This window comes from Myodes glareolus, chromosome 5 (assembly GCF_982192425.1).
Source record: "Myodes glareolus chromosome 5, mMyoGla1.1, whole genome shotgun sequence".
Lineage (NCBI taxonomy): Eukaryota > Metazoa > Chordata > Mammalia > Rodentia > Cricetidae > Myodes > Myodes glareolus.
In genome coordinates, this window is record NC_142030.1 from 7,055,604 (window position 1) to 7,072,055 (window position 16,452).

General features: G+C 41.8%; 1 protein-coding gene across 1 annotated transcript in view; it reads right to left on the reverse strand.

The window, feature by feature from the left end:
* Positions 1–14,973, reverse strand: part of Ush2a (usherin) — a 683,507-nt gene extending 668,534 nt beyond the window's left edge. Inside the window, 4 exon segments of the mRNA XM_087905997.1 lie at positions 10,693–10,858; positions 14,468–14,671; positions 14,673–14,838; positions 14,841–14,973. Of these exon segments, the coding sequence (XP_087762123.1) occupies positions 10,693–10,858; positions 14,468–14,671; positions 14,673–14,838; positions 14,841–14,973 (669 nt within the window).
* Positions 14,974–16,452: the final 1,479 nt, after the last annotated feature.

A 16,452-nucleotide genomic window follows, 5' to 3' on the forward strand; every position in this document is an offset into this window, starting at 1 on the left:
AGATCTACCCTTCAACCTCTGTGCCCCTAGTTTTCAGTTTTTCTCATGACATCCTTGACTTTAATATTCATAAAAGGCCTTCCTCCCACACATCTTGAGCTGCACCGCGTGTCATCCTGGGAGGTGCGCTAAGTGGTTAGCGTTTGTCCACAGGTGTGAGGTCACGGACTTCATCTCACCTGTAATCCATTGCTTCAATGATCCTCCCCCTGCCCTTTTAGGTGATATTTTCAACCCAAACACTGAATTCAATTCTGTAAAGTGAGTGTGGGAAAAATACCACCAAATGTTTGTATCTAACACTCTTGCTAAATAACTAGAGCAGATCAAGGGGCTTCTTTCCCCGGAAATCGGCTGTAAATTATATAGTGTGTGTGTGTAATCAAAACCTCCTGGGTCTCCTCCACCACAGACACTAGCAAGAGCAAGTGACCCTTAGCCTCAGGTTTCAGAGCCTCCCCTCACGACCCTGCACTTTGCTCTCAAGCCCCATTCAAGCCGTACATTTTCTTCCTCTTTCTTCCCCTTCTCAAGTCCCCATGATAAAAGTAACTGGATACTAAGCCCGAGCAAAACACTTCTAATTACTTTTCTGCTTTTCAAACATACATTTCATAGTCATTTCGACTTTGGATTTTGGAGTAAAAATTCTATAGCCAAAATAAGTATTTTATATTAATTTATAAATAAATCACTGTAAAGTAAGTGAACCTATTAGAGCCTTTACAAAAGTAATCTTTTAAAATCATTTTTCTCTTTACATGGATGTAAAAACTAGCCTTCAATGCAACTTGTTATTATATATCAAGACTCATACAGAAAACTTGAATAACTTAGAATGTTGTATTTAAGAGAGAACTATCAAAGACAATAGAGGGGGAAATAAAACTATTCAAGTCCATGTTTAAGAGCAGCCATAGTTCCTCTTCTTTATGAAGTGATGCATTCCCTGGGCCTAGTTCTGCCCTGGGCAGTATGCACACAGCTCAGCCTGGTGATGCTCAGTCACAGTAGCTGTTAGCCCTTTGGGCACAAAACAACTACCCACAAAGAGCGACAATCACCCAAGTCTTATTATACTTGGCTTTTAGGCGAAGATGCTGTGAATGACAATTCCATTAGGTGAACGGGTTTAAACAGCACCATCATCGAATGTGAACCATTATAAATTTGACAGAATCACCATGGTGGCATTTTCAAGACTAGACATTGTTTAATAAAAAAAATATAGTGGACACAGAAACACAGTCTTTTATTGCAAATTTCAGTTTTAGCGTTGAATCAACATAGAGCATGAGATTTGTATATATTTCTTTTTTATATATATTGTATATTTTATAGCTGTCATTGAGGACTGGCCATTTTCTTGCAGAAATAAATAGGTATGTTCATCTTCAAATATCAGTTTCTAAGTTTAAATGTTAATTTATTCATGGCTTTCTGTATGTCTTGATTAGAAGTGTCCCTGTAGAAATTACTCATTGGTCTTACGCTTTTGCTGAGAAATATTGTCCTGATGACATTCAGACTTACATAGGTAAACACTACGGCAAGCTATGTACTGGTTCTTTTTATGCAATAAGCTAAATAAGACAATTTGGGGAGAGTATGTAGTATATTTTATGTATTTTATAAATTTTAATAATGTTACTATAGTATAATAAAAATTAATAAATAAGTAGGATTAGAATGAAATGAAAAAAATGAAATTTAAACCCTGGCAATGATGAAGCATGCACGAGCAGCCTGTATATAGAAGTACTGTTGAACTTGTCCAGATATTGGGTTTCATGAACTAAGTTGATAAGGGTGATTAACCAGGTCTCATCCTCAAGAGGACACCAGATCTCATTACAGATGGTTGTGAACCATCATGCGGTTGCTGGGAATTGAACTTAGAACCTTTGGAGGAGTAGGCAGTGCTCTTAACCTCTGAGCCATCTCTCCAGCTCCAAGTAGGATTAGAATCCAACAAACCAAAACAAAATAACCCATGAGCTATGTATCGAGAGATACCCCACTCCACCAAAAAAAAAAAAAAAATCCTTTACTGCAAGTCTCCAAGCCAATTTTTCTTAGCCATCCTTCCTTGACCCGATATACTTACTTCTACACAATTCAGTATCCCTCACAGATACCTGACACCATTTTGAGTTTCACTTCTTCCTTGTGGATAGAATTTTTAGTTTTCCTCTTCCACACCAACCAAATGCCTATTTGTCTTTAAGAATTAATTGATATGATACTTTCTTTAAACACCTTTCCCAACACACCTGATTTGAAGTGGGTAATTCCCTGCACTGAATTTTGGTTGCCTTATTTTCTTACACATCAAATGGGAAAGAATTACACACAGGCCCCATTTCAGCCCAGTGAACACACAATGGAGTACACGCATGGGAAGTGCTAGTTTCTTGTTAATGCTAATGACTTCTAAAGGTGGAGTTATGGCTGTGGACTGAGGCTCAGCTAAGGCTACCTATCAAAAATATGAATTTTTTTGGCAAAGTAAACTTCATGCAACTATACATAACAGAGCACTAGAATTCGTCAACTCTACATTCTTTCCATCAACCAAGGTTTTAATTGTAGGAGCTAAATTGCTCTCAGCATATGTGCCATTGGTCTTTTACCCACATAATGCTGCTTCGGGTGGGCTTCAGTGGCCTGCCTTCATCTTTGTCTTCAGGATGCTCGTTCTCTCTATATAGTCAAGTGGTGCTGAGCAAAATGTAATCCACCCATGCCATGTGTTTCTCCCTTCTTCTCTGTGCTCCGCATTCCTGTCCCTTTCCCAGAACATCCATAGGGTCTCATTTAAAAATCAGTGTCTGATGATGTTTAATGTGCAGCGTCTTCTGACCATCATTCCTCATTGTACACCATGCTTTATCGTCTGCCTGCCTGCAGCATCAAGCCCCTGGCCTTTTCATCTTCCACGTTCAACGCATGTCACAAAGGGTATCGGCACTGCATGGGGTGTGTATGTGAAATGCTTTCACCTCCATCCCAGTCTGACTGAAGGTATAATATTACTTGCATGTGACTTTTGGAAGTGCAGACACTCCAGTTACAGTAGCGTAAGCAGTCCAGAATCCAGTATAAGACAGAAAGAGTCTGAGTTGAAAATGTATACCTTAGTCTTCCAATCCTAATGGCTGAGCTACGCAGTACATTGGAGAGTATGGCTGGGTTACCCTTAGGATTGTGAGACTAACTGGAAACAGAAGCCTGGCATTCCAACAAGATGTGTATCATATTGACTACAACTCATGAAAAGATCAAAACATAAAATATGCTGTATAGTTTCTACCAAACCTAAATGACTTCCATGCCATCAAAAAGCTGAAGTATGCACTGGCTGATGGGATCTAATCAAGATTAAGGAAGAACCTAGTTTAGTAGGTCTTGTATGATTTCCCTTACTGTCTGAAAGTGTGTGTGTGTGTGTGTGTGTGTGTGTGTTATGCATATGTCATAGGGTAAGTGTGGAGTTTAGATGACAAGTTATATGAGTCTGCTCTCTCCTTCCATCATGTGGGTTTGGGATCTATCTTGGGCTGTAGGTTTTATATACTGAGACATCTCTTTAGCCTGACTTGTACATAGAACTATTAAGTAGTACATTACATAAAAATAATTCTGTTATACATTTAACCTACTTATAGGAGTGAGAGACAGCTGCCAAACATATTAACTTTCTATGAATGCATAAATATGTAAAATATAACACATACATATACTATAAACATGTAAGAATATTTACAAACATATCAAAATTATATTTCTGCTACAGTTGTGTCTTTTCAGCTCCTGTGGGATTTTACTTATGTTGGTAATAGAACTTTGAAAATGATCCTTTAAATTTTTATGGTGACTAAGTTTTATGGCAATTGGTTTATTAAAATCCTTTAATTTTTCTGATGTGCTGTGGGACAATGGTTTTGTACCTTGTAAAGATTTGTTACTTGTAGTTTGATAAAATGCTGATTGGCCAGTAGCCAGGCAGGAAGTATAGGCAGGGTGACCAGGCAGGAAGTCGTGATGGGGTAATGAGATCAGGAGAATTCTGGGAAGAGGAAAGGTTGAGTCTTCAGTCCTGACAGAGGAAGCTAGACACAGAGGAAGAAAGATGAAAATGCCTCAGTAATCAAAGGTACCAAGCCATGTGGCTAACATAGACAAGAATAATCGGCTAATTTAAGAAGAATTAGTTAATAAGAAGTCTGAGCTAATAGGCTAATTAGTTTATGATTAATGTAGCACTCTGTGTTTCTTTGGGACTGAATGGCTGTGGGACCGGGCAAGACAAAAACTACTGTCAACACTTATGTGCTTGTCTGTGCATCTGTGTGTTGGTGGGGCATCCCTCTGAGGTCATAGAAGGCACCAGGTCACCTGAGCTAGAGGAGTTACATGCTATTGTACACTGCCCATTGTGAGTGTTGGCTATCAACACTTGCCTGCAAGAGCAAGACGCTATTTTAATGACTGGGCCATCTTTACAGCCCTTGGGGTAATTTATGGATTTTAAATGAAGGTTAGCTAAATTTAATACTACAAATAGGCAGGCTGTGTTAACCCTTAAGGGCCCCCTTTTGCTCACCCCCACAATGGGAACAGCCTCAGTCAATACACTACAGCGACAATCAGCGTTTGCAATATGAACCTATAAGATGACTAATATTATATACACGAGCCAGACTTAACAACAGCTATTCTGATTTTTAACTGATTGTTCCAAGAAATCGTCATAAATCCTGTGTTTTCACTTTGCTCTGAATAACCCAAAAATATTCAACTAACTTAGATGATGGTCAAATGGCTAAATATGACTCTGCATGAAGAAATGATGTTTAATGCACTCACATGCTTCCGTGATGAGACACATGAAGATGCAGGTGTAATCAATAAGAATTAGCAAAGGAACAATGTGAGGGAGATACCTTGGAATGGGGGTCCCATGATCATCCCCAGACGGCATTCTAACCCAAGGGAGCTTCCATGGCACCTCTGCCCCTTGTCCCCCCATCATCAGGGGCATTTAAACAGCCATATTAAGTGTGCTTGTGTACAGATACTCCAAGGCCAGGACCCTCATTTATCTAGTCTCACAAATTGTTCCTTAAACTGCTTGTCTGTCTCCAGAGCTCCTAATAGTTCTCCTTTTTCAAACTGAAGACATAAATCAAAAACAGTCTTCACAAATAGCCAGGATTCTATACTCCCTCCCCTCCTATTGATTGCTCAAACTTATTTACCAATACTTTCTCCACTCACTGCATCAAGCTGCCTTTATTTGTACTGCTGTGCCGAGACTCCTCTGTGGCTGTGTTGGTACCCAGCGTACCCAGCAGCCTTCAAGAGGCCATAGAGCATGTGACCGGCCCATGGCTAAGATCAACCTTGAGGCGCCATTCTCCTGACACTTCGTCAGTCACAACTCATGTGTTACTGTAATTCAGCATAGTTTCGAGAGACACTCTACCAGTCATTCCTTGAAGCTATAGGTTCCTTGGAATCTGGGAAATGGTTACAGGCAAAGACAATTTTTACAAGGGACTCAGGAGTTTCATTTTCAAGGGACAGATAGCTGAGGGCATACTTCCAAGTAGTTTGGCCTGCCAATCCACAACAAAAGACTCAATAAAATTTCCCTATATATTCCAAAAAATTTAAAACCTGTCTCTTAGTAGGTATAACATATACCGACCTATATATATATATATATATATATATATATATATATATATATATATAAAACACTTAAAAATCATTATGATTATCCCTATTGTGCTTAATAAAGACATGAACTAATTTTTCAAGTTTCAGTGTAAACAGTGTGGCTTAGCTGGGCAGGGGTGTCGCAAGTCTTTTATCCCAGCACTTGGGAGGCAGAGGCAGGCGGATCTCTGTGAGTCTGAGGCCAGCCTTGTCTACAGAGTGAGTTCCAAGAGAGCTGTTATACAGAGAAACTGGTACACAGAGAAACCCTGTCTCAAAAACACCAAAAACAAGTGGCTTAATAAATTTCCTTATTACATAATCGGAAATGGCCAATATGCTAAATTCCAAAGCAAAAGTTAAATCAAAAACCATATATGACTGCTGAATGAATATCAGTTTACACAATTTCAATTTTTTGACAGCTCTTATCTCAAAATGCTGGCTTTCAAATAAATACTGATACATCTATTACTAAGACACTTTTGGATATTTGTGTGCTTAAGATATTAGATCTCTTCTGTTCATGTGGCTGGCACTTCCTGGTGTCTTTGTTGCCCAAAGATTTAATCATTTGAAGTCATTTAAAAATGTTTGGGGGACGTTAACCGACTGCTACTTTACACTGTTGATTTTATTCATTGTACATATGTGTGTGCCGTGGAATGCCACTGACGGCCAGCAGACGAGCTGCATGTGATCAGAGGCTAAGTCTCAAGACATGGTTTCCTCCATGCCCTATGCGGGGCCCCAGGAGCTCAAATGACATCATCCAGTTTGGTGCAAGTCCCATCTCCCTTGTTCAATACTCTAATTTTGTCAGTGAGAAGTGGATACTCAGCCAACATGAATTGTGGGAACAAAGCACCAAGGAAAAGCCATAAAAGGGGGAAAGGGAGGGCTCGTGGGTTAAAACTGACACCGAAACATGCAGAATCCGAAGGTTGTCTGAATCACAAGACCTGACAGCTGCAGAGGGAGCTGGTGTTTGAGCGGAGCCTGTGTTTCTGGAAACACAGCCGCTGCTGTGACGGGAAGCCACCCTGAAATGGTTTCACTACCTGCACTGCTCTGAGCGGTATGTTCACACAGGTTTGTTCCTGGAAGCTCACAGAGAGCAGCACCACACTCGGCCATCCCGCATCTTCCTTGTGGCCCAGGGTGGCAAGTTCACTGAAGAACATACCCAGGGAGAATTGAGATGGTTGATAGCTCAGGTGCCGGCTGAAGCGGGTTAGCAGATTAGGCATGGTCGCATAAATGCCTGCAGTGACAAGGCCACAGAAAGAACAGTTGTGGGTGGCGGGAAGTTCAGGATAGTTGCATGCCTTCTACCCAGTGGAGTTTGCTGTCCTGCCCTTTGGGTGGTTTTCTGGTAGAGCTTGGGATCCAGACACACAGGAGAATTCAGAGCCAGCTTGTCCTGGGGCAGGGGGTGCTGAAACAGTCTGTCTGAGTAATCTCCATCTGAGGACACATTTGGTTTTCTTATGCTACTGAGCAAGGAAAGAGAGCTATTCTAGTCAGCTCTTATGCTAAGCAGTTCCCACTAACTCACTTAAAAACAACACATACAAGATAGGGCCTCAGTATACCTCACTCTATGCTTCCTCATGGTGCTTAGCCTGAGAAGACAACCAAGCTCAGGGCAACAGGGGTGAGCATCCATTTCTACGTGAAAAACCACCCTGTTATGATGTGGGAAGTCCTTCTGTGTATGTGTTGATCAATAAAGAAGCTGCTTGGCCCTGTGGCAAGGCAGAATAGAGCTAGGCAGGAAAACTAAACTGAATACTAGGAGAAAGTAGGCAGAGGCAGAGAGACACCATGTATCTGCCAAAGGGGACAGATGCCAGAACCTATTGGTAAACCACCAGCCTCATGGTAATATACAAAACAATAAAAAAGGGTTCATTTAAAATGTAAATGCCAGCTAAAAATATACTTAAGCTATTGGCCAAACAGTAGTATAATTAATAATATAGTTGCTGTGTGATTATTTAGGGTCTGGGTGGCCGGGAAATGAACAATGCCTACACTGGCATGTTTTGCTTTTTATTCTCTTGTAAATAGTACTTTGTTAACATCTTTAATTTTTTTATTTTTTGAGATTACGATATAATTGTGTCATTTTAAAAAAAATGAATGGAAAGATAAGCATCCCATTCTTTTTGTCAAATGTAGACTATAGAAACAAACAAACCAAAAGATGAGAAGTCAGAAGGAGTATTGGGGAAAAAAAAATGAAGGCATGTGGGAAGATGGCTCCGTGGATAAATAAGAGAGAGAACAGCGTGACAGTGTGAGGTTCTGAGTTCAAATCCCAGGTGCCTACATAAAACATCAGGCATGGCTTTATGCACCTGGACCACTGTGCTGTCAGGAGTGGAGACACGAGAGTCAATAATGCAAGCTTGCTGACCTAGCCAAACTGCAGGCTCAGCGAGAGACCCTGTCTCAGGGAATGCGGTGGAGACAGGGATAGAATCGAACATCTGATCTCCTCCTATGGCTTTCTTGGATACCTGCACCCACCCATCTACACACACATCACACACACAAAACCCATGGTTACGAAGGGACCAAGATGATCAGGGCATCATGTATGCATACACGGAACTGCTACAATGAGACCCCAAGTCTTGTATAGTTTATGGATAGTAACAAAAGAACACATGAGTAATGAAAGAGGCTATAACGCTAATTACTCTTTAGGTTTTTGTTGTTGATAAGTAAATAAAAACGTGATTGACAGCGAAGAGTAAGGCCCTAAGAGAAGCGCGATGGCTTCCATATGACCATTCCAGCTGCACAGACCCCCGCTGAGGTGTCTGTATTGGGGAATGGGCAAGTGCTATCAGCTTCATTAATCTAATTGTGTGATGTGTTCATTTGTGAGTTAATTAGAGTAGAGTGATTTTGTTTTAAAAACCTAACAGCCAGGCACAGGGGCACATGCCTGTAGTCGCAGAACTTTGAAAACGGAAGCAGCAGGATTGCTGTTTGTAGTCAGTCGGGGCAACAGTTTACTGTCCACATCAGGCAGAGCATCAACCAAGAGCCTGGTTCGAAAACTCAACAGTAACTTTTTAATTCACGAAGAGAAACAAGAAACAAACAACAAAAACTGATATATCAGAAAGGCTAAGTTGTCACACAGTAGACAAACAGAATAAAACACCAGCCTCACTAAGTCACTGATGGGCACAGGAAGGGATTCTCCGGTGGTTCAGGGAACTGGATGCTCGTTCAGGGGCTGCGGTCTGTTCCCAGCCCTTCCATGGTGGTTCACAACCTCTGCGTTTCCAGTTCCAGGGGATCTCATACCCACTTCTGGCCTCCTCTGGCATTATTCACATAAAAGTGCACTTAACTAAATGCAGGTGAGACATTCATGCACACAAAAGAGAATAAATAAAAATCTTAACCCATCAGTATGTTAGCCTTTAAAGAAGGGAAGATTTAAAAACAAATATTCACCTCCACTTGGCAGTGATTCCCCTCTCATGTGCATGGGAATGAGACGCTGACTTCTATGGCGCCCTACAAGGCACCGCTCCCAGGATGGCAGTTTACACACGGCTACTGCTATGCAGTTAGAACTTGCTTCCGAAGCTTTCCACACTTGCCAAAGTCCCACCCAGTTTCACAGATGAGGCAAAACTAAGGTAGCCAGAAAGATTATCTTCATCGTGACAGAAACCAAAATCTGCTGGAAGTGCAGATGTTTTGGGATTGTTGGCCAAGTCCCTTTATCTAAAAGTTCCCATTTCCCCGTTTTAAAATTTAGAACCCGATTTGCTCACACAATCATTAGAATGGGCAACTTCTAGATACAAGATAAAGAGTTGCCCATCTGTTAACTACTGGACCGCCATGCACTGAGGATGGCCGGAATGGACCCCAGCTGTTACTACAGGGTCTGATGTGAGGTGGGATCCACTCTCTGCATCTATCTGTGTGGCACAGAAACACAAGGGAATACTGAGCCTCATCAACCATATTCACTGAGCTAATGTCTTAACCAAAAACCTGAGTAGGTATGTGAATGCCTCCATAAAATCAGTTAACCAACTGTGAATATCTTTATATACATACATATATAAATATATATATATATGTGTGTGTGTGTAAGTATATACATACCTGTCTGTATGTTTATGCATGTGCATCTATGTGTATTTGAAATCAAAGATAATGTTCATAAAATTAACAAAGCTGTAAGTGTCCTCTAATGTGACAAAGAATTATGCTGATCCCTGGGTGAGTGCTCAGATGGGAGCACCTCCTGGGACATGGAGCATGCTCCACTACTAGTTTGAAAAGCAAGAGTGTGTTTGGCAGTACCAAGGCACCCAAAACCCCACAGAAACAAAATGGCGCTCTGTCTCTATTGTGGACACTGTAAATGCCGGACATCTCACCGCTATCTCAACATCTGACGGCCTCTAAGTTTCTTCCAAACTGTGGTTGACAACCACAGCCATAACACCGCACCTCCCGAGTGTCTCAAGTGTAAAGTCCACTCATTCTAAGGTCACTGATTTAATGCCACAGCCAAATTTCGTTCATGTTATCAGACACTATCTGAGAAAGACAGCAAGAGAAACCAAGTAAGGATTTAAATGTTGCCACAACCAGCAAGATCAGTGTTGGCCTCTAAAGAAGTTCGCATCTAAGCACAAAATGCGGTGACCAAATAAAACAGAAATTCCCTGGACATGTGATTAGTGCCCACGGCATCATTACTGTTCAGCTCTGGGGCTGATTTTACAGCAGCGTAAGGGGAGAAGTCACTATTATGCCAGGAGATACAGCATGAGGTCACGTGAATACCTGTCTTCCTCCGCTGTCATTTACATAGGTCCAGGATTTAGATATAGTTCTGGGTTGGTGCCATTTAAAGGAGAGACAGGATGACAGATCTCCGTGTTTAACCAAATGTTAAATATTTTTTATTTCACTCACCTGCACACTGAGATGAATCCATTTCTTCATAAGAATTCTCCCTGGTGTCGTTACTTTTATTGGAGGCTGCAAACCATTTACTGTGCGGTAGTAAAACATGGTCTCTTCCTCAGATATTGTAACTTTGAACACAATCTGCCCATCCACCGTCTTTCCCATCACACACCTAAGGAAGCAACCAGAAAAGACAGAAAGGTCAGCATCCAAGCAAAACGACACGCGGGGTATTTTGTTCACGTGACCCTGACCCCTCACTCAAGATGTGCTTTGAATAAGTACCAGAATCTTGCTAAAACGCTAGAAAGATTTGCTCCAACAGAAGTCATTTTATTTCAGGAAAAACTAGAATTCTTATTTACAATATATTCCTCAGAGCCTCAACACCCTTCATTAGAGATTCACGATGGAAAGTAAAGCCATAGCGTCCTACTGGAAAACTAACATTTAGGCTGCTGGCTCATTGGTTCTCTGGCTATTCCTTTTGTAGGAAGTGGTAGGACATCTCACATCCCACATGGGTGTTGAGTTACCAGGGCAAATCTTTCTTCTTTTAATGTTAAGTGAATCTGGAGTTCATGCAAGGCTCTAAATCATTAGCCCTGGAGTCAGAATTGCTCTGTTTGATTCCTCTGATGAAACAGAGAGTGAGGAGCTACTGCCTCCTCTTTTCTTCCACCTTCCATTGGCCTGACGTCGAAAGCAGTGTGCACAAGATGACGGCTTGCATCTTCCAGGGCCAGCTGTCCAGCTGAGACCCTGGGCTGCTGGGATGGCCTTGGATGGAAGTCTCTTTACAAGATCTAATAGTATCTTGATGGCGTAGAACAACTTTTAGGAAGTATCTCAGGTATAAGATAGACTCACTTTTCCTCAGAGAATGGGTGTTTCTACCTAGCTCCAACTGACTTTAAACTTGCAGTCTCTCCATCCCAGCCTCCTCAGTGCTGAGGAGATGGGTGGACGCCACCATTCGGGGCTGGAATTTCTTTTAAAGGGTCATGTCTCACCTGATCCCTTAGTATACATTTCAAAGCCTGGGACTCTTTCTTAACCTGACGGCCATTTATTTAGGCAAGGCGTCTCCACGGGCACCACAGGTCATGAATTCTTCTTCTCAGCTCAACCATGTGTGAGCAGTCCTTCCCGCTCACTGAACCTGCTTTGCCATTCTGGCAGGAGCGAGAATCCATCCATCAGGGCATCAGCACTCTGAGGACATGGAGGGATGTGGAATATCACAGTCTTCTCCCCCCGAAAGTGGTCATCCAGTCAGGAGTGTCCCAGAGGCAAAGATAACATTTGGCCCCCAAAAAATTGCCGCTAAAGATCCTTAAAAGGGACATTTTAAAAACCTCAGTTCTCTTTCACCTGTTTTGTCTCAAACTGGGAAATAGAATAAGATTGGGGAGAGCGAGAGTCTCTCTTCTATTGACACTAATTTACTGTCCTTTTGCCTGCCCTGGGCAAAGCATCTTTTTAATTTTAGCAAATAATTTTAGATTAAAAAAAATTAAAATACATACATACATACACACATACATACATACTACTACAGGTTATTTTTAACCCTCCAGAAGCTGAATATTTGTGATTTACTGACATGGGAGGAAATCTGCCTGCATCCTATATCTCTGGGCCTCAGTCTCAGAGTTTTCCTTTGTTCATTTGTCTTGAGTGTAGAATCTACAAGTGAGAATTCAATCATTACATGGGATTGTATTTGCCAAATGCAGACTTATTTCCCCAAGCTTGCTGAAAATGCTTTTCTTAATATGTTATTGATTATCTCCCTTGCTATTTTGTTTGCTTGTAAACACTCTAGCTTTGGTAGATAATAAATGTGAGGCGAAGGCAGGTAGTAAAATATTTAGGAACTGGATTTATTCTGCTTCTGAATACACAATAATTGGATAATCCATGTTTTGTTTGTTTTACTTATCTAGTGCAAACACCCCCAAATTCCCCCAATTCCCATAGGTATTTTAGCTTCGAGAATGAAAATGACCTTGGTACAAGCAGTGGACCCTCCAAACTATAAACCTCATGCCACTGCCCCTGCGAATGCCCTGTATCTTATCTATACAAAATGATGTCAATACAAGAGAAATTTGGTGCAGAGATGTCTCTGTAAGCTTGAGAGAAACCTTTTAGAAGATGGATGCAGAGGACATAACAAATAGGTGGAATTTCCAAATATAAAATGGTAAAGTCCACTTGGGGAAACAGTAGAAACAAGGAAAATGGGCTGTGACTCCACACTCACTCCAAATTTTACACAAAAGTAAAATGCGTGGACTTTCACTTGGCAGATGGAACGCAAACACCTCTGACAAAGTCACGTTTATGGGATGGCAAAATTTCTGAGTTGTTTTCTACGTTTTGAGATACTCGCCCAACACAGCCCTACAAAGCAAACATCACAGGGGTGGGTACCCAACACTGTGCTAGGAGATAAAAGATGAGGTGACAGTAGCTAGAACACACTTTGTGCATGGATAAAAATGCCAAAGAACAAGTTCAATGCTAAAAATAAAAGATTAGTGGGAGCTGGGGAGATGGCTCAGAGGCTAAGAGCACCTGCTACTCTTGTAGAAGCCTTGGGTTCAACTCCTAGCGCTCATGTCAGGGAGCTCACACCCACCTACAACAATAGCTCCAGGGGTCCCAGTGCCCTCTCCGGCCTCTACAGGCACTTTGACCACACTTACACACACATGCACATAGATACATACATACTAACTAGACACATACATACATACTAACATAGACACATAGATACATACATACTAACATTTTAAAAGTAAATTAAGTGAAGAAAAGCTGAAATGTTGCTTGTTAAGTTTCTGGCCTGCCTTTGCATTATTAAAGGACTTGTGTCAAATATCAGTTTGAGAAAAGGTTACGGAAGGAAGAGCTTGTGATCATACAGACTAAAGCTAGTTGTAGGGGAGCTCTTTCCTAACTCGCGTTGAGGGCATCCCTAGTGGATCCAACAGCAAGGAAGCTGTGGGGAACTCCTCAGACTTAACACTTCCTGACGAGCTTGAAGATGGAAACACTGCACAGTGAAGACCAGAGGCCGAACTGTTCGGGAGGGGATGCTATTCATCCATCCAACTCATTTGTTGAACACATTCCATTAATCACACAAACGTTTACTGAGAAAATAAAGATATTAGAACAATCACAATCCTCCAGAAAGCTAGCCTCATAGTAAAAAATATATGGTAGGGATGATTTGTATATATAAGACTCAAGCAAGATTTCAAACAGAACTATCTCTGTTACTGGTGCCTGTGCCTGCATGTGTTTCTGAGCTTCCTCTAGGTTCCAAGGGCTAGAACTATAAAGATCGGATAGTCTATGAGAAATAAATGAATAATAAGCAACTCAAATATGATTTATATTTATCAATATGTAACTACATTGTATATTATATATAACTATTATATATATATATATATAATTGTATATATGATTGGTATATGTTCAGCTATTTTGCCCTCCAATACAACTACTTTAACATTATCTTTTTCATGGTCAACTCCATTCACAACAGAAGAAAAACATTTCAGAAAAAAAGAATACTCAGATTGCCAAGTCAGAAGAGGAAAATCTAATGTAGCAGTTGGCCTTCAACTGTACGGGTCCAGCGTCGCCCAGCTTATTGCTACCTTGATTTCTAGATGAGACCTCAGATTGCAGTGACCTCCAAATCTAGTCTCGCAGGGTCCTAGACCAACTGAAAACCCACAACGCTGTTTGAGCTACTCACGTCACGCCTTCTTGCTCAGCCTTCAACCACACAGCTATGGTAAATTCTGCCGCCAGCCCTGGAGCTTGCAGAGAAGGGCAGTTCTTGTGACTTCTGAATATAAAGTTCGTGGGGTGGCTTACAGAATAAGAATGGAGATCAGTGTGGTCTGCTGGGAGGCAGCTCCAGAGGCCTTCTAGGAGGGCAGCATAGGGAGGAGAGACAGCGGTAAGGGCCATCCTGGATACACAGCCTCTGGGTACAGAATTACACTCTCTCAGCATCCGCTGCACCATGACAGAAAGTGCTGAGGACTGGGAATCTGCACATGGTATGGGTTGGCACAGTGGATACCTTCTTGAGAACACCCACATTCTCCGTCCTTGGAAAAGGCCCTGGGAGGCAGCCAATGACACTGAGGTCAAATAGGCAAAGATTAAAGTTTCAATGACCTGACACAAGAAGCCCAGTGAGAGAGCACGTAACACATGACTACAAAAAGTATTCTTCACCCAGTTATGAATCATTCCTAAGTTAATAATCAGGTCTGCTCTGCTCGCCAGAGCACTTTAGAGGCTGGCCACCTGAATATGGGGATTCTCCATCTCTGGGATACCGAAAACATTCTTTGATAGGAAGGGCAGAGAAAGGACAACCTTACGGAGGGCGGAGACATGAGTTGAAGCTGGTGTCTGCTGAACAAACACACAAGAAGTCAAGAGAAGCCAGAGTTCATCCTAAACATAAAGACTTTGAGTCCCCACCTACTACGAAAGCAATGGCGATTTCTCAAAGTCCATTCTAAACCATTTACATGTCTTGGTGTCTAAAACCAATTCTCCTAATAAAGATCTTGAGATTATCGGAAAAATCACACTCATGTACAGGACAATCAGTTTAGGTATTTACATTTGATAGTGAATTGAATTGTAGACTTATAGCTACTTTGTGCTGTTACTCGACCCCAGGGAATTGGCACTACCTGCTCTAATTAATGCGGCAAAGCATCCTAGAGCTCTTTCCACGAACACCATATGTCGTGACCGGAGCTAACTTGCAGATGCCCAAAGTGGAGCTAGCTAAGCACTTGGTGCCTCTCCCCTCATCCCAGCCTGTGCAGCCACTTTAAGCTCACAGCAAAGCTGATTAGAGACTCAATACCATCTGCTTGCCCTGTGCCTTAATATTTATCAAGCATTTGTGTTAATGTTTCCACATATGACTCGGTATTTGGAGGTTAAATATGGATTCCTAATACCATGTAAGTAATTGTATTGATAAATAAGCCGAGTTACCATCTCTTTATTGCATTTCAACTGGTCCTCTCAGTGTGAGAAATAGCTCCTCAATAGGACCTCTGTCCCATGTTGCCTGGCAACCCTTGCTGTAACCCCCTCCTCATTACTTCTAGAAAATAGGCCCCAGCAAGAGGAAGGCCGCGAGGAAGACTTGGCACTCAGATCAAACATCCCCCACAGCTCAAAAGGTTACCTGTAACTCAGTGCTGGTGGCTTGGTGGTCCCTCTGGAACTGAGCTGTCCCAGCTCTCAGCTGGTACCTTAGTCAGTGGGAGGGAGTAAGGCCGGGCCATGCGTGCTTAATTTTTAAAGTACCAGTACACCTTATCCTGTCAGCACCTGCCAGGCCCCTCCCATTTCTTGCTTTTATGAATCTCACTCCATGCAATGCTTTAATCAAAAGGACCTGACATTGGAAGACAGAAATTGTGTGGGTGATTCTGGGTGCTCTCTCTTTGGGAAGAAGGAACCAACATAAGGCTCCAAACTTAGGTGGATGCCCTTCAAAAATGGCCAACTGATGGAAGTTTCTCTACTTATTTGTTGACATCTGTCATCTCAGGACATCCTATTCCAAATATGCTTGGTTTCTTTGGGCCAGAGACATTTTATATTTCTCAACACAGGGCTTGTAAAACACAGATTTGAAACTAACCAGAGAAACAATGGGACTACTGAATTTTCGTTACCTAATTGCCAGCTGACGCA